This window comes from Corvus hawaiiensis, chromosome 18, assembly GCF_020740725.1.
Source record: "Corvus hawaiiensis isolate bCorHaw1 chromosome 18, bCorHaw1.pri.cur, whole genome shotgun sequence".
Taxonomy (NCBI): domain Eukaryota; kingdom Metazoa; phylum Chordata; class Aves; order Passeriformes; family Corvidae; genus Corvus; species Corvus hawaiiensis.
This window is the reverse complement of record NC_063230.1, coordinates 11,178,833-11,199,122: the sequence shown is the minus strand read 5'-3', so window position 1 is coordinate 11,199,122 and position 20,290 is coordinate 11,178,833. Positions and strand designations below refer to the sequence as shown.

At 46.9% G+C, this 20,290-nt stretch overlaps 1 protein-coding gene across 2 annotated transcripts; it reads right to left on the bottom strand.

Annotated features, from left to right (window-relative positions):
* Positions 1-1,337: 1,337 nt before the first annotated feature.
* LOC125335285 (SV2 related protein) lies at positions 1,338-20,005 on the bottom strand. Of its 2 annotated transcripts, XM_048322791.1 has the most exons (16): positions 19,803-20,005; positions 17,597-17,757; positions 16,279-16,364; positions 15,232-15,330; positions 13,861-13,932; positions 13,359-13,483; positions 11,461-11,524; positions 10,790-10,915; positions 9,711-9,839; positions 9,299-9,372; positions 8,942-9,018; positions 7,661-7,768; positions 6,275-6,386; positions 5,948-6,029; positions 5,637-5,726; positions 1,338-5,211 (listed from the first exon to the last, which is right to left on the bottom strand). In XM_048322791.1, the coding sequence occupies exons 1-16, from the start codon at positions 19,835-19,837 to the stop codon at positions 5,023-5,025; spliced, it is 1,629 nt and encodes a 542-aa protein (XP_048178748.1). In that variant the 5' UTR covers positions 19,838-20,005; the 3' UTR covers positions 1,338-5,022. The 2 variants fall into 2 exon arrangements, with proteins under 2 accessions (XP_048178748.1, XP_048178747.1); XM_048322790.1 differs by lacking the exon at positions 19,803-20,005 and having other exon boundaries at positions 17,597-19,022.
* Positions 20,006-20,290: the final 285 nt, after the last annotated feature.

Genomic DNA, 20,290 nt, shown 5'->3' with positions numbered 1-20,290 from the left:
TGCCATGGGCAGGGACACCTTCCACTAGCCCATGGTGCTCCAAACCCTGTCCAACCTGGCCTTGGACACTTCCAGGAATGGGGCAGCCTCAGTTTCCCAAGGCAAACTCCCCACCGAGGGATTGAAGTTCACTCCTGAGGCCAGGGAGAGGTCAGGGAAGGGGGTCTGGGCAATTCCTGCAAGACCTTTGATGCACACAAAACACCACCTCCCGTGTCCAGTGTCAGCACATTTTAGGAACTCCCAGTTCTCCACAAGGATCTCCCGTGACCCAGAACAAAGCTGGAAGCACATCAAGTACCAGGGAAGTGAGCAAACAGCAGCTCACTCCAGGAGCTTTTGGACAACGGTCTCAGGCACAGAGTGGGATTGTTGGGGTGTCTGTACAGGGCCAAGAGTTGGACTGGATGATCCCTGTGGGTCCCTTCCAGCTCAGGACATTCCATGATCATGAGAATGAGCTTTAGAAATGCCTGAGGGTGCCAAAAAGTAACCACGGAAGAAGGAATATTCCCCCCAGCATTGCTTCAGCCACACAAACCCTTCTAGTTCCCAAGTATTTCCATTCCCAGGAACAAGGCTCTGCATCCCAGGCTGGGAGAAGGAAGCTGGATGCACTCTGGGATGAGAACACCCTGCATTAGCATGAGAAGGATTTGCAGCTCGTTAGTCATTTTGACTCATCCTTGAACCACCCCCTGCCTGTAAATTATTGGACATCAAAATAAGAACATCAGTGACAGGGCAGAGGAAAACAGGGTTGGGCACTTAATTATGGTTTAGAAAAATGGTAGGGAAATGAAAGGTTTATATTAAAATGTAAATTAGTAGAAGGAAGCCTCCCTGCCCCGAAGTCCAGACACATGTGGAGCCACCTGATGCCAACACACCCAGGGAAGAGCCCAAACTGGCTGGGGCTTCGTGTCCAAACAGAATTAAATATGAAAATCAATTAAAGATTTAAGAGAATTTAAAAAATCATAGAACCTTAGAATGGTTTGGGTGGGAATGGACCTTGAAGCTCATCCAGTTCCACCCCCTGCCATGGGCAGGGACACCTTCCACTATCCCAGGTTGCTCCAAGCTCTGTCCAACCTGGCCTGGAACACTTCCAGGCATGGAGCATCCACAATATTTAACTGCAGTGAGGTTACTTACAATGGGAACAGGAATCCTGTGACTTTTCTTTACATCTAAATACACAAAACAGACAGAAAATGAGTCAGACCTGCAGAGTGCTGAGCCCAAACTGGATCTCAAACCTCTGAACACCAAGACAAAAAAAATTGCAAAGTTATAACCCCTCCTAAACATTGCCCAGAAGAGCCAAAAACTCATTTCCTGAAAAAACTATTTATTTGTTTAACATAAAATATCTAATGTGGACTTCAACTCTCCAATGCCGTGTCGGGAACAGGAACCAGAGGAGTATTTTACAACAAGCTCAAGATACACCAAGTTTTTCAACATTAAAATGTAAATCCATCTTAGAAACTGTACATTCAGACATGGAAACATTCACTGCTCTCTGGGCAAGTATTTGGGAATAACAAATCATTCCATCCAAGCACACTTGGGGAATGACGCTCCCACGCCAGCTTGGCACGTTGATATCTTGGGCCACTTGGCAAATCTGAGTCCCACAATTCTGTTTGAATTCCAAAGGACCTCACTTCCCAGTTTGAAATGAAGCAGTTGCAGTAATTCCTTCACCAGTGAAAAATAGTGTGGAAAAGGATTCTTTGGAAGTTGATTTTGCACCTAAACGGTGCTGCCCTACTGATAAAACCTATTGGTGGTGATTTCTAACTGCTGTGTGTCAACCCCAGTGTTCCCAGTGAACAAGCTAATTCTCTTACTAATTATATGCAAATTCCTGCAAATCCTGAATTCCAGCTCTGTTTCTCCAGTGCCCAACGGGCTCCTGCCAAATTCAGCCAGGTGGGATCAGCTGTGGTGGGCTCCTACCTCTCTCTTTCATTCAGCTGATCCAAAGCCCATGGATATCCACGGGGGATTTTCCCAGATTTCAGTGAGTTTTGGATCAAGCTTTGACAAAAATCAAAGACCCAGCAGCACCAATCTTGGTATTTCTATCATTCAAAAGGTTTTTTAGTGCAGAATTCATAAAAAGTGAAAAGCAAAAAATGCCTTCCATTTTTTGGTTAACACTGTAAACGTCACAGGTTAAAACTGATCTATTCAACAGCAAGGAAAACGTTGCATTCCCTATAAATCTTTACCTGGGAAGTGGCTTATCTGTAGGATCCAGATCCAGGTGTGCACGAACAGATAAACTTCACCTAAAACTCTCTAAGGGCTGTTGAATGCAATTCTTTAAAACTGCTGAACATTCACCTGAAAAAGTGAAGTGAGATGTGAACATTAACCCTGGGAAAGCAGAATTTTAACTCAAGGCATTGAGTAACAAACTGGGCTGTGGGGTGGGTTCCTTCAGGCCAGGCCTGTGCTGCACTTTGGATTCTCTGCCACCTCTACTCAGGCTCAATTCCAGAGTTTTGGGATGCAAACACAGCTCATGGCAAGCCCAAGGAAGGAGGGAGGGGAGCACCTGGGGGACTGGAATGGCCTCGAGGGCCTCCATCAGCAGGAGGAAGAGGATGGAATGGCAGAGCTGTCACTGAGGGGTGAACAGCCTGACTGTGCAAAGGCAAACCCAGCTCCAGTAGATCCCAGCTCCAGGACATCCCAGCCCAGCAGGTTTTCCAGCTCACTGGCCACATGTGGGATAATACCCGATTAAACCCATCCAGGATCTGCTTCCTCACTGCTGTGTCCCATATCCAGCACATCAGAGGCCAGTCCAAGGGAAAGCAGAGAGGTTCCCCATCCCTGGAAGTGTTCCCTTAGGTCATGTTTGGATGGGGTTTGGAGCAACCTAATCCAGTGGAAAGTGTCCCTGCCCACGGCAAGGGGTGGGACTGGATGAGCTTTAAGGTCCCTCCCAACCCAAATCACTTTGGGATTCTGATATTCCATGAAAACAAGTCCCTCTGGCTCTGCTCCAGGCTGCCCCAGGCACACAGGGAGAATGACCCAACTCAGCCTGGCAGAAGGAGGTGAACAAATGAGTTGTGGTTGCTGTCAGTGCCACGAGAGCCCTGTCTGTTTACTGGGATCAACTGGAGCTTGAGCCTGCTGGAGAGTGAGGACCCAGGGACAGGGGACACAAAGGGAACCAACCCAGCTGGAACGGACGGAGGGTTCTGTGCCATCACCCACAGCTGAGCCCGGGGATCCCAGGGATCCCTTGGGAGCTGAATTCATTTTTGTCTCTCTGGGAAAAGCCAAGTTTGCCTGTTTCCACCAACCATTCCTGGAATCCTTCACTGAGTCACCATCCTCCAGTGGGACTGGATGGACACTCGGTGCCTTGGCAAACTCTGTTCTCAGCAGAACACCCACCTCCCACACACAATTATCAACAACCTCTTTGGCCTTTTCCATCAGCCTGAGTTTCCTGGCTTTCTTTAAGGAATTATCCACTCCTGTTTTCCCCTCAGTCTCCAAACGAGCAGCCTGGAACGTGGTGGAGCACTGCAGTGACCTCAGAGCTGTGACCCTCAGTGACAGCCGAGCCCCACAGTGCTCACTTGTACTGCACCAAGCATGGACTTGGACACCTATTCCTGATCCCGGGAATGGGACCTGCTTCCCAGGATACTTAAAATATTCGGCTGTAAAAATATGTTGCACATTTACCTGTGTTCAGGTGAGAAACCTGCTCAGACAGGCCACAAACCCCCATTGCTTCCACAGCCTCACAGAGTCCATCCTGAAAATACACTGAGACCTGGATGAGGCACGTCTCAGATCCTTCCACATTCCCACAGACTCTGCCACCTGCCCTGTGCCCAGGGACAGGTTTGTGGCACACCAGACGAGCTTGTCCTCACCTGAGCTCTGTTACATTCCCTGACAAGAGCGGGATCATCCCTTGAGGAGCCACACCTGAAGCAGGGCTGTTCCTCATCCAAGGTCACTGCAGATGGGCTCTTCCCATGGTTTTGTTCATTTATTCCAGCTACATTCCTTTGTCACCAGTCAATGTACAATGGGCAGGAAAAGTCCTGCCCAGCTGTCAGGGAGTGGCTCCATCCCAAAGGCAGCGCTTCCGACTCCAGTTGGGGCCACCCCACCGTGAGGATGTGCCCAGGAAACAGAGCAGGGACACACCTGGATCCATGCAGAGAACCACAGGAGCGAGAACCTCCCCACTCCAACAACAGGCAGAGAGCTCAAAGTCCCTGGCAGTGCCAGAGAAGTCCAATTCTGCTCCAAACCACGAGGATTTATATATTGGACTTGATAAGCTTGGAGGTCTTTTCCAACCTTAATGACTCTGTGATTTACATTTCTGCTACAAGGTCCCAGCTCTGCAGCAAACACCACCCTCCCTGCTCCAACTACCCACCTGGGATGGGAGAAACAGGCAGGAATTACTTCCCAAGCAATCCACTCCTATTAATTCTCCAGGAACAGAACCCAACTGGAAAGCCCGGGTCGGTTTGCCAGAACCACATTTTGGTGGTGGTTTTGATGGCTAAAAGTGCAAGGCAGGCATTCAATCCATAGTGTAGGGTATGGAATCCACCCTGTGCCAGGCCAGGGCCACACTAAGTATGAACCTCTTGGTTTTAGGCATCAAGAGCTCAGTGTTTTAATGACAGCTGATGCTGGGCTGCAGTCACTTGGCATTTGCTTGGCACGGGACATTTTAAGCTGAAGAGCTGACCATGCAAGCACGACAGACTGAAGAGAAACCCCTCCTGCTAAACTTCCAAGGATATTTGGATCAAAGGCCTCTCCGTCCAGAAAGTTTTTATGAGTGTGAGCAAAGAGCAGCAGAAACACAATTTGCTGAGGTTCAACCCCAAACTCCTGCAGTTTGACACGTGACGTTGGCAGTGATGGTGGTCAGCTTTCCATGCTTCAGGCTCGGAGGTTTTGTGAGACATTTTGCTCCTTTCCTTCATTCTTCCAGCAGGTTTCCACGTCCCCTCATTCCTGTGACTCCCCTGGGGAATGAGATCCTCTGCCCACCATCTCCTGGCCCCATTCCTTGTGGCTGGACTCCTGGAGGCCACGGCCCTTGGTCTCGATGGGCAGGAAGCAGGAGGCCAGGGCAGCCAGCAGGCAGCAGCCACTGTAAACCACCAGAGTCAGATAGACTGAGGATTCCAACATCACCTGCAGGAAAAAGGCAGGGAATGCAAAACAGCACCTCAGCATGGAAATACAGACACTGATGGAACAACAGAAATTGTAATTGTAGAACTGGGGAAAGAGTTTAACTTGAAGCTTCTGGCAAGGAGGGAGAGGGACATTTTATAGATAGTGCCAGGACAAGGAACAGTGGTTTTAAACTCTCAGAGGACAGGATTAGACTGGATTTTAGGAAGTGGGAGGCACTGGCACAGGCTGCCCAAAGAAGCTGTGGCTGCCCCATCCCTGGAAGTGTTTGGATGGGGCTTGGAGCAACCTGGGATAGTGGAAGAAAAGCAGGTTCTCCATCACCTTCACAGAATCATGGAATTGTTAAAGCTGGAAAAGACCTTCAAGATCATCAAGTCCAAGCTTCCTGTGCCTCCAATCTCAGAGGAGAAGGGATTTACCTGTGCAATGAACGGGGTTATGAGGGCTCCCACTCTGGCCATTCCACTGCACGTTCCCAGGCCCAAAGCACGTGTGGCTGTGGGATAAACCTGTGGAGAAAGCATCATCCCATCAATCCCAGTGGGAAGTTCTCCTCCTTCCACTCCTAATGGGAATTAGTAAGTGGTGCCACAGCACATTCTGTTAGACAGTGACAATGGGATCAACTCCAATCTGGGGTGAGGTTCATTGGGAGCAGGTCATCAAAATGAATGTCCCACCCTGTTCTCACTCCCCTTAAATATTCCCATCACCACAACATCCCCCTTACCTCAGGGGTGTAAACATAGGCAGCCTGAAATCCTCCTGAAATAAAAGCTCTTGCAATGAAGAGCAGCACAGTAAGAACATTTCTGTGAGAAGAAAGAGGAGAGCAGAGTTTGGGAACGTCCAGTACAATCTGCTGGGTTCACTTGGCATTCACTTTTATTTCCCTCCCAAACTCCGGTGAGAAAACCCAACCCCAGCCTTAAATCTTTCTCCAGCTGAGCACGACCATCCCACAGCTTTTCAAACCACCACTCCCAGTTCTCCCACCACAAACAAGAGAGAACATGGATGAATCCAATACTCCAGTTGTTCCCTGTGCTAGACTCACCTTCCAATGCAGAGAAAGAGCAGGAGGCTGCAAAAGGAGAAGACAAGGAAGGACAGGGCCATGGTTTTCTTGCGGCCGATGCGGTCGATGATCCACAGGGTCACCAACACACCTGTGGGAAGAGAGCAGGAGACCCTTGGGAATCGAGCAAAGTGGGGCTGCAGCAGATTTAACACAGCCTGGGTGGTTTAGATTGGAAATTTTGGTCTCTCTTTCCAACCCTTCGCTGGCCCCAGGCAGGGCTGTAGGATGGATTGCTACTGGTGTCATGTGAAACAGGAATTCCGTGTCCCAGCTGCTGAGTCCTGCTCCATGCTCCCAGATCCACAAATCCACACTCCCATCCAGGGATTACTGATGTGAATGCCTAAAACACCTGCTTATGGCTCACTGGAAGAACTTTTGTTCAACTTCTGGCCATTATTCCCTGCTGGATGGAAGGGCTCCTTAGAACATGGTATTTTGTTTCTATTCTGTTATTTAGCTGTTGCCACTGAATTATTTCTCAGCTGCTTTTTGATAGGAGATAGATCAAGCTCAGTAAATCTCACATTGTTATGTCTTCCCTCCAATGCAATTTTCCCAGATCCTTTTGAAGGCTGATGCACAGCAGGAGTGAGGATTATTCCAGCATCAGTGTCACATGCAGAGCTATCCTGTCAATATTTCTCACTCCCCCCTCAGTGTGAGGATCAAACCAGACCTTTCAGCCCAGCACCACTCCAAGGTACACACTCCTTTTTCTGGGAATCCTTCCCAAAATGTCTGTTTGGCAGCACACTCCTCTTAGGAATGACTGTGCATATTTATCAGTCATCCTTGCAAATTATCATTAATTAAATGGCTTCTCCCTGAGCTTTTAGCCCTGAAATTATGATCCAGAAGAGTGAAAATCACCTGATCCCTGTCTGTGGTGTTGTTCCAATCAGATGAACACTGATCTGAGGGATCAGTGGCTGTTTCACACTACTTTGCTTGCCCTATGCCAGAGTGTCCACTGAAATTCACTGGAATTGCCCGAAAATCACAGGATCGGGACTGAAGCTGGACACAGAGATTTAGGGAGCAAGGTCTCCATGGATTCATTGTACCCATCATCCTTTGAAAATACTTCTGGATAGTCATTTATGGATAGAAATTCCAGTGTTTCTGCCTCTTGGATTTAGTTGGTTTTCCTCTTCCTGAAGAGGAACCCACAGTCAGAGGGGCCATTCCAGAGCAATGACTGATTTTTTATGGAGTGATCCCAGGCCAGGGAGGACCCAGAGCCACAGCAAGGAGCTCTGAGTGCTGTGGGAAGCATCAGGCCAGACATCCCAGTTCCACTGCTGCTGCCACACCCTGAGCCATTCCAAGGAAAAACTGGGGCTTCTCCTCGCTCCTTACCAGGGAATTCTGACAGGGTTGTCCAGAGCAGGTCAGTGTAATCTTCCTCTGTCAGGTACTCACAGGTCAGGCTGCACTTGGCTTTAACTTCCTGCCTTCTGCTGGATACTGGAGGGAAAAAAGCACAAATATTTAATGTATTTTAAGCAAACTCTTCCCTGTTTACCTTCCTGCTGTGTCTCTATCACTCTTACTGCTGAAATTTAGGAAGGGATGCACTGACTGGCATGGATTCACTGCACCCACCATCCTTTAAAATACTTCTGGAAAGTCGTTTAGGGATAGAAATTCAAGTGATCCTGCCCCTTTGATTTAATTGTTATTCCTCTTCTGAATGCTTGATGTGCTGCTGGGATGGAATTCAGAGTCAGAGGGGCATTGGAGAGCAATGCTTGGTGATTTTACCTGGAAACACGGATCATTATAATGTTTTCTGTGACAGGATGTCTCAGCTCAGTGAAAATTCCATCTCCTTATCAGCTGTACAGTCTGAATTATTTTCCAGTCCAGGGCTCAGGACACAATTAATTCCAATAATTCAGTTTCTCCCAACACAAATTGGGATCCCAACACTTCCCACACTCTGGGAATACTGAATTACCCCATGTCCTTATAAAACCAAGGGTTTTTAAGGGCTGCATCCTTCTCTGGGGAGGCAACACTGAGTCAGAGCTCTCAGAGCTCATCACTGCTCTTCAACCCTGGCATCTGGGGCTGCTCCAATGCTCCCCACCCTCCTTTTATAATTTCCCAACTTTCAGGCAGTTTTCCCTAATTACAAGTGCTCTGAATGCAATCATTCCTCCCCTGGGGAATCAAACTGTTCAAGCCTCTTCTTAACTGAGTCAAAGCACCTTTCTTCCCCCCCCACCCCAAAAATTCTGCAACACAAAGGATGTCGATTTCCCACCATTCTCTTTTTTCTCAGCAGGTTTTCCCATCTTGAGAACCCAGGAGCTCCACAGGAGCAGCAGTTTCTCTCTCTCAGAACTAATTAGGCCTGTCAAATCTGCAAACTTATATTGATTCAATCACTTTTTTTTTAAATCAAGAAGAACAGATAACAGGTCTGCCTTGAAGGTTGTCTTGCTGTTTTACATTTTGGGCTCAAAACCACTGCAGGATCTCTCTGCAGTGGGCAGAGATGTGGAAACATTTAAAATAAACTTAAAACTCGACCACATTCCTTTCCCAAAATACCAGCAGAAGGTGATCTGATAAAAGATCTTCCAGCAGTTTTAACAGGACATATGTAGAAAGAAAAGATGGAGCAATACTCACTGCTGCAAACATCTCCTGCTTGGAAGAGCTCTGTAGTTAATAAAACTAACCCATAATAAGAAAAAGCATTGGAAAACCTGCAAGGAAGCAAATGAGAGAGGAAGTTTCAGCTGGTCCAACTTAAAAAAAACACCACGAATCAGAAGTCCTACCTCAAAGCTGTTTCAGCAATCAGAAAATTAAAGGGCAATTTGGGAATGATTGGGTGGTTGAATAAATTACAAATCAATACAGGTTGGGGTTTTTTTGGTTGGTTGGTTTTTTTTCTGAGGAGGAAGTTGCTGGATTGGAGTAAAATCCCTTCAATAAGCCCCATTTAGAGCTGTGCTGGCACTGAACCTTTAGGTTTTCTCTTACCAAATGAACCAGAGCAACAACGTGGTCCAGCGGAAATGGGGGGTGAAAAGGTCCCTCATTTTGCCTCGGTCCTCCTGTTGGGAACAAGCAGAAGTTGGATGATGAGGGACAGCTAAAGTGTCAAATTCCATCTTGTCTCACGAGTTCAGATCCGGGAATTCTGACCTGAGCTCTTCAGCAACCTCAAGGTTTGGTTTTCTTTCATAACAGTGAGGTTAAATAACATTAATGCCCATTTTAAAGCTGCTTTTTACTTCCAAATGAGAAATCACCTCTTCCTCAGTGGGAAAGAGGCCGAAATGATCAAACCTCATTTTTTTTAATGCCTAGCTGAGACCTTAAAATTGAACAGAACATTGATTATTTGCTTACAAACACCCCTAGTTTCACTGTTACTGTGACCTGCACGTACCTGTCTGGAAATCACCAGTTTTCCCAAGGGCATTGGAGCTCCATTTTCCGTGGCTATCCTCTTCAAAGTGGCCAGAGCTTTCTCCTGGTTCCCAGATAACACATCATACCTGGCACTTTCTGGCAGCCACTAAGGGAGCAAAGCAGGTCACACACACAGGAGGGTGTCACAACCAGCAATGGGATTTTCCTCGGGGGAATCTCAGTGACTCCAGCAGATTCTCACATAACAAAAGGATTACAGGACTAAGCTTGAAGAATTCCAAGAATTATCTCATCAGGCTTTAAAAATTGCAACCCCCCCACTTTCCCCATGACCTCAGAACTCTTTCCCTTCCATTCCTCTGGGTTTATCCTTGAGAAGTGTTGGGAATTTTTGCAGGTTTTTGACATGATCCCTTCCCTGTAGGAATGGCAAAGCATCCAGGGCAGATAACAAGATTCTGGCATTCCAAAATTTATGGGTTTAAGCTCCTTTTAATTTAGAACAAGCTTGTGAGCACCTGGATAACTGGAGGTATTCCTGAAAAATTAAGGGAAATTATAGGTGCTAAACCACCTGACAAGGACATTTATCTATGAGGAGACTGAGTGATTGGCAAATATATCACCTAATAAATAATAAAATAAAAAATATATCACTGAAGCTCAGGTTTAACTTATTCTGGAATCTCACCTGCACTCTGCAGATTCTGTCCCTGATTTGGGAGGATTTTTAAGTTCAAGAAATTGATTCTAAAAGTGACAAAATCAAAAGAGCATTTAGGGAAATAGCAACAGCTTTTGGTAAAATGCTGATTCCACTGAGCTTAGTTGAAACAAAGTCATTAAATTGGAGAGGGTTCCAGGCCTGATTTCACAAAATTCCAGCCCACCATTGTCCTCCAGCAGTTACATCAACACAGCTCTCTCTGGAATGTTTTTCCCAGCACCCTGTTGAAACTGCATTTTTTGGTCATTATTTCAGTTATTTCACAGAAGAGAGCTCAAAACTGTCCTGATTTTCTTCAGCTGGGTCACAGAATGGGGTAGAGGAGCGGGAATTGCAGGAATTCACATGAATCCTTGAGGAATACCTACAAAACACAGGCCAGCAAAGAGCAGGAGTGGAAGGGCAGAGAGGATGAGGAGCCAGCGCCAGCCGAGTGTGGGCATCACCACCACTGCCAGGAGCACTTCAAACACAGTCCCAAGGGCCCAGAACACCTGGAAGAGGGAAAACCAACGACAAAATGAGGATAGGAGTGCCCCCAAGGCCTCCTCTTTGGAGCATTCCAGGCTGTGCTCAGCAGGGATGGCTGGAGAGAGAAATTCCAGGGGTGCCAATTCTGCCTTGAAATGTTCCAAGGACAAAATTCTGCCCCGTGTGACTGTGACACATTGGAATGAAGATGTGGAGCTGAATTCAGCACTGCATTTGTGGGGCTGTCAGCTCTCCAAATCCATCACTGAGATGAGTTTCACCACAAAATCATGGATACCCAGTTCCCACCTTGTGCTCACTCTGCAGCCCTGGGTGCAAACTAATTTGGAAAAAGGCAAATTCAGCACCAAGAGTGGAGTGTGACAAGAAAAATTTCTGCTGCTTTTGGAGCTGGGCTGGTCCCAGAGCTCAGGAGTGACTCAGCTCCACACCAAGGTGGACAGGCAAGGTCTGGCTGCAGCTCTGAGGGGATTTCCAGGCAGGAGGATGGAAGGGATGTGACCAACAGAAGGATTTATCCCTCGAGGATCAGAATGCAGCTACTCACCTCTATTAATAAAATGCATTTTGCTCTGGCTTTCATTGGAAGGAATTCAGCATATAAAGTTACCCTAAAAGAGGGAACAGAGAGGAAAATATCAGGTTAGCACAGAGAGGAAAATGCCACAGCAGACAGAGGTTCAAAATCCCCTTTGCCTCTTAATTAAAGAGCTAAACCCAGAGCAGTAACTCAAAGCTCTCCCTATCCCCAGAGCCAGCCAGGCTCTGACACTGGGTCACATTCCCCTTCCACTCCAGAACAAACCCTCCAACACTGAAAGAGAGGACACAATCTGTTCTTTTTGTGTGGTTTTGTGGCCCCACAGTTGTCAGTTAAATGCAGATCTTGATGCTTATGCTCTCGTAGCCCTGCTCTGAGCCAGAGCACCATTTAAAATACCATTTTATCTGCTATTTTCAGTGTGGTCCATCAGAATTCAACACAAACTCTTGCTGGATAAAGAATTCCTTCAGGACTTTACAACTGGCTCAGAGAATTCCCATCAGTCTCTTGTGCCAGGGTTCAATTCTCCAAGAGGGGAATACTTTCATGTCACTGGTATAAAATAATTTGCATTCTTTTATTGTGGGATTCAAAGAGCAACCACTGAGGCTTTTTTTCATGCCTGTGCCAAAGAGTGATGGCAGAGCTTCTCCAGGAGGAATTCCTGAGGGGGAATTCAGGCAGCAGCCAGTCCAGGCTCTGTCATCTCCTTCAAACTGGTAAGGCTTGGCTTTGCTCTGTTTGCATTCCATTGACTCAGCCTGTTCCTGCCTCCAAACTCCTCAGGCTTCCTTTGAGGTTTGGGACAAAATTCCTACTAACTTCAAGAGTGGATTGATCTCTGAGGAGCTGCCCAGGACTCAGTTCATGGAAAGTATAAAGTTTCACACATTATCTCATTCAAGCAGTGATTTAGGGAACTCAAATCATGTCTTGAAGTGTAGCTCAGGTCCCTCTGTAGTGCAGAGAAAACAGGAGCTGGTGAATGACCCTAACAAAAGAAGGACATGGAATTGTTGGAGCCAATCCAGAGGAGGAAATGACACTCATTCCATGGAGATCCAGGCACTCACCTCCAAAATCACACAGCCTGCTTAAGGATATCAGAAAGGAACTACTTTTCATCCTGCTTCATCCATGTTTACCCCTCTGTCAAATAAATCCTTGTTCTAGTCAGAACAGGAAACAGACTCAGGGAGGATGGGATCCACTTGGAGATCTGTAACTGGCTCTGTTTTTTCTCTCATGAAGACACAACCTCAGTGAGCCAAGTCAAGTGGCCCTGGCTGGGATGTACCTGCAGCTCTGGATTTTTTATCTGGGAGTGGCAATGGAAAAGCCACTGACTTGCTTTGGGAAGGAATCTGTGAGCCATCAATCCAAGTCAGGCTCTGCCTGCTCCAAAACAGCACCTCCAGAAGGCAAAATATCAATTATTGATAAGGACAAAAGACTACCCAGAGAGAGAATGGCTGTACCCTTCCCTTTACATTTCTAATTAAAAGCCATGGGCAGGGTTATTTATTGCAGGTGGAAAATTTATGGATCCCTCTCTTCAGTGAAAGGAACCACACAGGGATAGAGAAATATCCTGACACTGCCTTCTCCTTCTGAGCCATCCCAGCATCTCCAGTGCTCCAGGTTTGGGCTGGGTGGGCTTGGAATTCCAGCTCAGGGTGAGATGGGGAAGTTCAGGCTCTGACTGAACAATAATCTGGGGTTTTACAATCACAGTCAGGGCTCAGCTCTGCCTCTAAATGCTGGTGTTTAGGTCATGACCTGCCTTGCAACAAGGCCAAGGGTTGGGGTCGCTGAACAGAAACAAGACTTCAGTTTGACATGAGAATTTTGTAAGAAAGAAATAGAAATGAGGAAGTTTGGATTTGTGAATATTTACTTACGACTGAGGCACTCCTCCAATCCCAAAGCCCACCAGGCCCCTCAGCACCAGGATCCAGCTGTAAATGGGAGCAAATCCACTGAGGATTCCGTAGTAGAGAGTCCACAACACGCTGATCTTTAGGCCCTGCGTTCAGCAAGAGTTAAAAATCACTGTAACACAAATTAAAGTGTAAAACAGAGCTTCAAATGCCTTGTATTTCATAGGAGCTCAGTCCTGGATGTGCTTAATGCTGCTTTGTACATGTGGACATTTGGGAACACAAAATCCTAGAATGGGTTGGGTTGGAAGGGACCTTAAAGATCATCCAGTGCCACCCCCTGCCATGGGCAGGGACAGCATCCACTATCCCAGGTTGCTCCAAGCCCCATCCAACCTGGCCTTGGACACTTCCAGGGATCCAGGGGCAGCCACAGCTTCTCTGGACAGCCTGTGCCAGTTGCACTGAAATGTGCACGCTGCAGAAATGTTGGGATATATCCCAGCAGGAGCTGCAGACTTACTGTTTTCCTCCCATACTGGTCTGAAATGTTTCCCCAGAGCGTGGAGCTGGACATCATTCCCACAAACACCACCTGTGAAACAGCAGGAAAAAAAATCCTTCCCTTAACAACAAGTGAAAATTCCAGTGTGACAGACACAGAACACAAACTTCCAGTGAAACCAGGACATTTCAGCCCAAAACAGAGTGAGATGTGCAGGAGGTCAGAGAATGGGTGGGGTTGGAAAGGATCTTAAAGATCATCCAGTTCTCTTTGGGTTGGAGCAGGCAAGCAACAAAATGCCTCCTCAAGTCAGCTTTGCATTAAAAGATCCACCAGTGACAACCCAGACAGTCCCAGTTTGGGCTGGACTGGGCACACTGGTATTGTCCCATTGTGAGTCCAGCCCTGGAAGACACAGAGCTCTCCAATTCCAAGGAAAATATTCCTGAATAAAAGCAGAGGAGCTGTTGGTTGAGATCTGCATGGCAGAGCTCTCCTCCAGCCCCCTACCACCATCCTCAGCAGCTCTCAGGTTTGAAGGGAGACAAAATTACACCTTGAAAGTTTAGAAAAGACTGAAGTGTGGAAGAAAATACCCTGAAGCCTTTTCAGAGGTGACACACTCATGCTGAGCTGCAAGAAGGACCCTCTGCATTCAGGGATAGGACATTCATGAGATTCAAGGACATCATTTCAATCTGCTGAGCATTTTTACCATTTTACACAATCAAAGGGCATGAAAAATAAAGGAGAAAGAAATGCAGAGAATAAAATCCCTGCATTACCAGTGGCCTATGCTGAGAGAAGAGTCCCAAATTTGTTTTTTTATCCCTAAAGGCATTGCAGCATTCCAAAATCACAGCACCATACTTGGAGGTGGTGTTAAAAGATCTCTGCTTCCAAAGATCACTGGATAATCCCAGAATCATTTGGGCTGGAAAAGACCTCTGAGATCATTGAGTCCAATATCAAAAATCAACTGTTTGTTCTCTCTCAGGGCTCTCAGTCTGTCAGAGAGCTGAAACGTGGGGAGAGAGAAAAAATTTCAAGCAAGGTAATAAAAATTCATTGTTCTTTTTAAAATTAATCAAATAGTTTGAATTTTAGGATGAATCTGAGTGAATTCATAGATTCTCCTGGAAATTACATGAAACTTGGAGCCTGCAACTTGCAAAGTGCCCTCAGTTGTCACCGAATTTCATTACTTCAATCTTTTAAAAAAACCCCTCCTATAAATCTCTTTTAAAAACTCCTATAAACTTCCAAGCTGAAGGCAATCTGCAAGTGCCACAAAGAGATTGAATTTTGGGGGATACAAAGCAAAATGTCTGGATAACAATGATGGAAAAAACCTCAGGGAAGACAGGAGCTGTCAGATATTTTTCCTACCGAGGTGAGCAATGCAACCTGCCAGCTGGGTAAGCGCCACTCACAGTGCAGCTGAGGAGCAAGGATACTTAAAATCATCATTTCCATGGCATCTGCCATCTGTAGGGGGAAGAGAAAGCAAAATCAACAGCTGCCTGCAAATCAGGTGGATTTAGGAGTCAGTAATAGGCCTTGGTGACATTACTGTGCCATTCCCACCTTGTGGTTGAACAAAATATTTAACATTTAACCTCATTTCTGGTTGTCAGCACATTTAGTAACTCTGGCAGAGAGGATCCAAAGAGCCAAATCCAAGGATTTTGGGGAGCTTTGGCTGGTCAGTGACTCGGGTTCAGTCACTTCCACAGTGCAAATTCCAGCTTTCAGCTCCTTTGCACATGGATTCAGTCAGGATTGTTTAATACCTTGTAACCTATTCCCTTAAACACTCCTGGATTTGGATAGATCACCTGCAAAGCAAATTCCACAGCTGATTTAGGATCTAAGCCATGGCAGATTCCAGCCTTTTACATGGATAAAAGCCAGTAAATACAGCTCCAGGTATCAGGATCCTAAAATACACCACAGGAGGTGGAAAACAGAGCTTCAGAAAGAGCAGAAAAATGGAAACCAAGACTTTTTTTTGTTGTTGATATCAAGGTTAAAAGTGGAAGTGCTGGGTTGCTGTTCCTCTGAAACTGAGATTACAGCAATCCTGACTGATACAGACAACAGAGATTGCAGCTGATGGGAGGAATGTGGCAAAATCACTGCAGGAAACCTCAGGTTCTGCAGGAGTAGCCTGGAATCTCTTTCATTCGAAACCAAATTTGAAGTGGAGAATCAAAATGGGTTTCCAAACCCTGGTTTCTAAAAACTTCAGAGACAAAGAAATCCATCATTACCTCTCACAACAAGGCTGAGTCCTGCTGTTATTGTAGAATTTCCAGTAAAATTCCTGCTTTATTGTACATTTATCTGTTGGGAGACTCTCAGTCCCCATTATTTGAAATCCCTGAGTTTCTCTAAGGGATGACCATGCAACAGATCCTGATCCCAGTTACTTGCCCATGCTAATCCAGTGATGACAGAGAGCTTCCACTGGAACTTCCCAAATCCAATGGCTTCCACCGCATCTTCCACCATGAAAGTATCTGGAGAGAAAACAATTCCAGTGGATTCCTTTCGAATAAAAGCCAGCCCTTGAGAGAGAATTTTTCTGGTTTAATTGCTAATTAATTGGTTAATCTGCTGAGATCTCAAATATCTAACAGAGCTACTTAGTTTTTATACAGTTCCTACTCAAGAAAATCTCTGTGTTCTTCCAAAGCCAAAATAATCCTAATTATTCCTAGAATATTTTAATCTCATGGAGGTAAATCACTGTGGCACCCACAAATTCAACCCATGTTCAGCCTCTTCCTCCTTGGAGTGACTCCTCCAGCCACTGAAGTGGGGAGAAACAGCTCTGCCACAGCCCACAGCAGTGCTAGGAGCTGCAGGGAGTATTTTAGTGCAACCTGTCATTACTTAAATCAAGAATTTCTCCAAAACACACAAATCATAAACCCTGCTTTTGTTAAAAATGCTGCTGGTTGTTTCCCATCCACTGCCATGACCTCTTTAGTTTGTTCCAGCTGAAGGTGCTGAGATGTCTCAAATTCCTTTGCTCAAATGCCTAATGAAATGACCAAGAAAAGCACATTTTTGGTATTTGAGTTGTTTAAACCAATTTAAGTCTCACAATTCTAACACTCACAGCACTTTGAAAAGGACATTCCTCAGCAAAGCTTTGGCTCAGAGCTGTGAGATCCCCACAACACCACAAACCAGGAGGAAATCAAACCAAATCCAAGGGATGAAGCACAGCACAGAGGTCCATAAATAAGATTAATACCAAATTTTCACGCCGTGCTAAGACAAACCCAATATTTCTCACCTCTCCTAAAGCAGTGCTGCCTCCAGGCAGGAAGCACAGGCTGGGATGGACATTCCTGTTGTCCTCTAGGAAAAGAGGAGACAGGAACTCTGCAGATTCATCTCAACCTTGAAGGAGAGCCAGGTGTAGCTGCTCCAGCAGCACTGAGCAGTTCCAGAGGGAACTAAGGCAAATTCCAGTGTGGAAAAGGGGCTGGCAGCTGGATCCACAAGTCCCTAACAGGAGTATCCAGCAGGGGGGACACAAAAAGGAACACAAGGAGCATCCCACAGGGAATGGGCTGATCAAATCCTGATTTTCAGCTGTAACAGAATTTCCCTGTGTTACTGTTTTTATCTGGGGATCCTTAACTTCTCCAAACCCCCTGTACCCAGCCTGACAGGGATGAAGGGGCCACACCTTTCTCCCCAACCTTCTCCTTGCAGGAAAACAAGAGAGCTTGCTCACCATCCGTGGGGTTGGCAAATTCCTTGGGCACTGCAGCTCCATCCCCCAGCTCCACGGGCTCCAGCTCTGTCCTCACCCCCTCGATCTGCACCTCGTGCTCTCCCGAAATTCCATCCTCGTCCGACCTCGAGCTCTCCCCGGTGCGGCGGAACTTCACCACCCTGAAACCACAGAATCTGGGATGGATCCTTCCAGGGGTCTTTTCCAGCTTGGAGCTCTGCTTGGTGAGTCTTGAAGCAGCATCCAGGTTTCTCCTCATTCCCTGTCTCCATTCTCCACAGGGAATGCTGGGATTTGTGTTTGGATCTGGTTTCGGGTATCCTACGTTGGGATGGGATTTAATCCTTGTCCTCGGATACAGAGGTTGTTATTGTGCTATCCACAAAGTTATAAAACCACAGAGGTCATAAAAATATGATGGAATGATGCATATTTAATGAGATCCATGTTTTGTGTGCCTGGATTTAATTGGGAATTAGGCATTGCCACGTCATTGATTTTCAGGGGTTTTGTCCTGGCAGGAAGAGCCCAAATTCCATTTTCTGAGTTGTTTTTGTGATTAAAAGTGAAACTCCTGAAATGCACCAGAATTTGAAATATTATTTAGTGAGTGACAATTAATGAGCTCATTCAGGGAATGGATGGATTTTTTTCCATCAGGATGCTGATTCTGTGACTCCGCTTTCATCTTAAACAGAATTATTTAATAGCATGTAATTCATTAAATATCTGTATTTTAAGCCCAGAATTTGCTAAACTGACACAGCTTTGATGTTTTGCTCAGAGTGATTTGCTTCCTTTCCACAGAAAAGGTTCTTTTCCCATCTAGGAAGTTTTCTGTGGCCAAAGATTTGGGAACAGATCCACCAGATTTAACAGAACAGATCCCTCAAGCTTCCTTCACTTTATCTGCAGCACAGTGTAACTTTTTCCCCTTGGAAAGCGACAATTCCCTGGATTTAAGTGAAATCCTTTTTTTGGAAATAGATTAAATTGTCACAGAATCACAGCAAGGGAGCTTAAAGATCGTTCCAGCTTTGGAGGTGATGGATCCCATAAAATCTGAGAACCACAAATCCAGGCAGAGATTGCCAGGTTCCTCAGCACAGGAAATAAAAATACAGGTGTGTAATTTAGGAATATGTGAAACAAACTGATACAAATGACAGAAAAAAACCTCCACGGGGATCATTTTTATTCCACACTTGCCAAATTTTTCACATCTGGGACATCTCAGGGAGCTGCTGCATTTATTTGCAAGATCTCACAGCACCAAAACACCTGCACTGGAAAGTCCTTTGGGACGTATTCCCAGGTTTTGTCCTTAAAAATGGGGAAAAAAGCTCAATAAAATTCTTTTCCCTGACGAGCTGAAGGCATCCCAGCGAAGGATTGGAAAAGAACTGGAGTTCAGGTCCGTTTTCCCAACTTATCAGGAATGTTATGGGACAAGGTGCTCTGTCATCGACAGGAGCTCATGAATATTTAACAGCGACTTGAAACATTCATTCCCTGCCTTGCCGAGCCCAGGATTTATAGATAGGAAGATGTTGCAAAACACCTGAGAATGGAGCATTAGGAAAAAACGGGGTTGGTTTTTAAGGAAGCGTTTGGCATTGAGGGATAAGGAAGGAATTCCTGGCGTTAAAGGTACTAAAGATTTTATCAGGTTTGGGGTTGTTTGTTTCTTGGGGGTTTTTTTTGCACAGATCCAGCACCCACATTCCTGGCAAAAATCAGCATTTTCCTTGTGCAGCAGCGTTTGCCTTTCCCAGAATCACTGGGAATGCCGACGGTCCCCCCAACCCCACCTTGGCAGGGCAGGTTCTGCTCTGCAATTCCTCCCTGCCAGGGAGGAGGATGGGGAGGAAGAGCCTCCCCAGCACACAGCGTTATTTACAGATAAACCCCCCCTGAAAAGGCAATCCCGACGTCTCCTCTCCCAAAATCTCCTGGCACTTGCACGGTTTTATCCCACCTCTGCTGATTTTCCACCACCATCAAATCCACGCCGAGAAAACCCCTCCGAAATGAGTGAATTTATGTAACAAACAGCTCCCGCATCCCTCGGGATGCCGGACCCGGGCAGCTCCACCGGGAAAATGGCCTGCTTCCCGGGGGCCTAAGCCTCCTCCCGGCAGAATTCCCCGGACCCCGCCGGCATTCCCGCGGCCGGAGGGGCAGGAGCCCCCCCGGCGCTACTCACGGCAGCTGCTTCAGCTGGAACAAATCCTCCTCCATGGCCGGGCGGCGGCTGCGCTCATCGCTCCCACATGGCGGGCTCGGGACGCGGGATGGAGCGGCGGGAGCCGCGGAGAGAGAGGCGGGATGGAGCGGCTGAGGATGCTGGAGAGGCTGGAGAGGCTGGAGAGGCTGGGGATGCTGGAGAGGCTGGAGAGGCTGGGGATGCTGGAGAGGCTGGAGAAGCTGGGGTTGCTGGAGAGGCTGGAGAGGCTGGGGATGCTGGAGAGGCTGGGGATGCTGGGGTTGCTGGAGAGGTTGGAGAGGCTGGGGATGCTGGAGAGGCTGGGGATGCTGGGGTTGCTGGAGAGGCTGGAGAGGCTGGGGATGCTGGAGAGGCTGGGGATGCTGGGGTTGCTGGAGAGGCTGGGGATGCTGGGGATGCTGGAGAGGCTGGAGAGGCTGGGGATGCTGGAGAGGCTGGGGATGCTGGGGTTGCTGGAGAGGTTGGAG

Bases quoted from the DNA above. Each gene is read 5' to 3' on its own strand.
- LOC125335285 (XM_048322790.1), bottom strand. From the start codon at position 17,855: ATGAGGAGAAACCTGGATGCTGCTTCAAGACTCACCAAGCAGAGCTCC. The intron at 16,365-17,596 runs GTGAGCAAGCTC...TTTTCTCTCCAG, and splicing joins ATTTGCCAACCCCACGGATG to ATACTTTCATGGTGGAAGAT. The intron at 9,373-9,710 runs GTACGTGCAGGT...TGTTCCCAACAG, and splicing joins AACTGGTGATTTCCAGACAG to GAGGACCGAGGCAAAATGAG.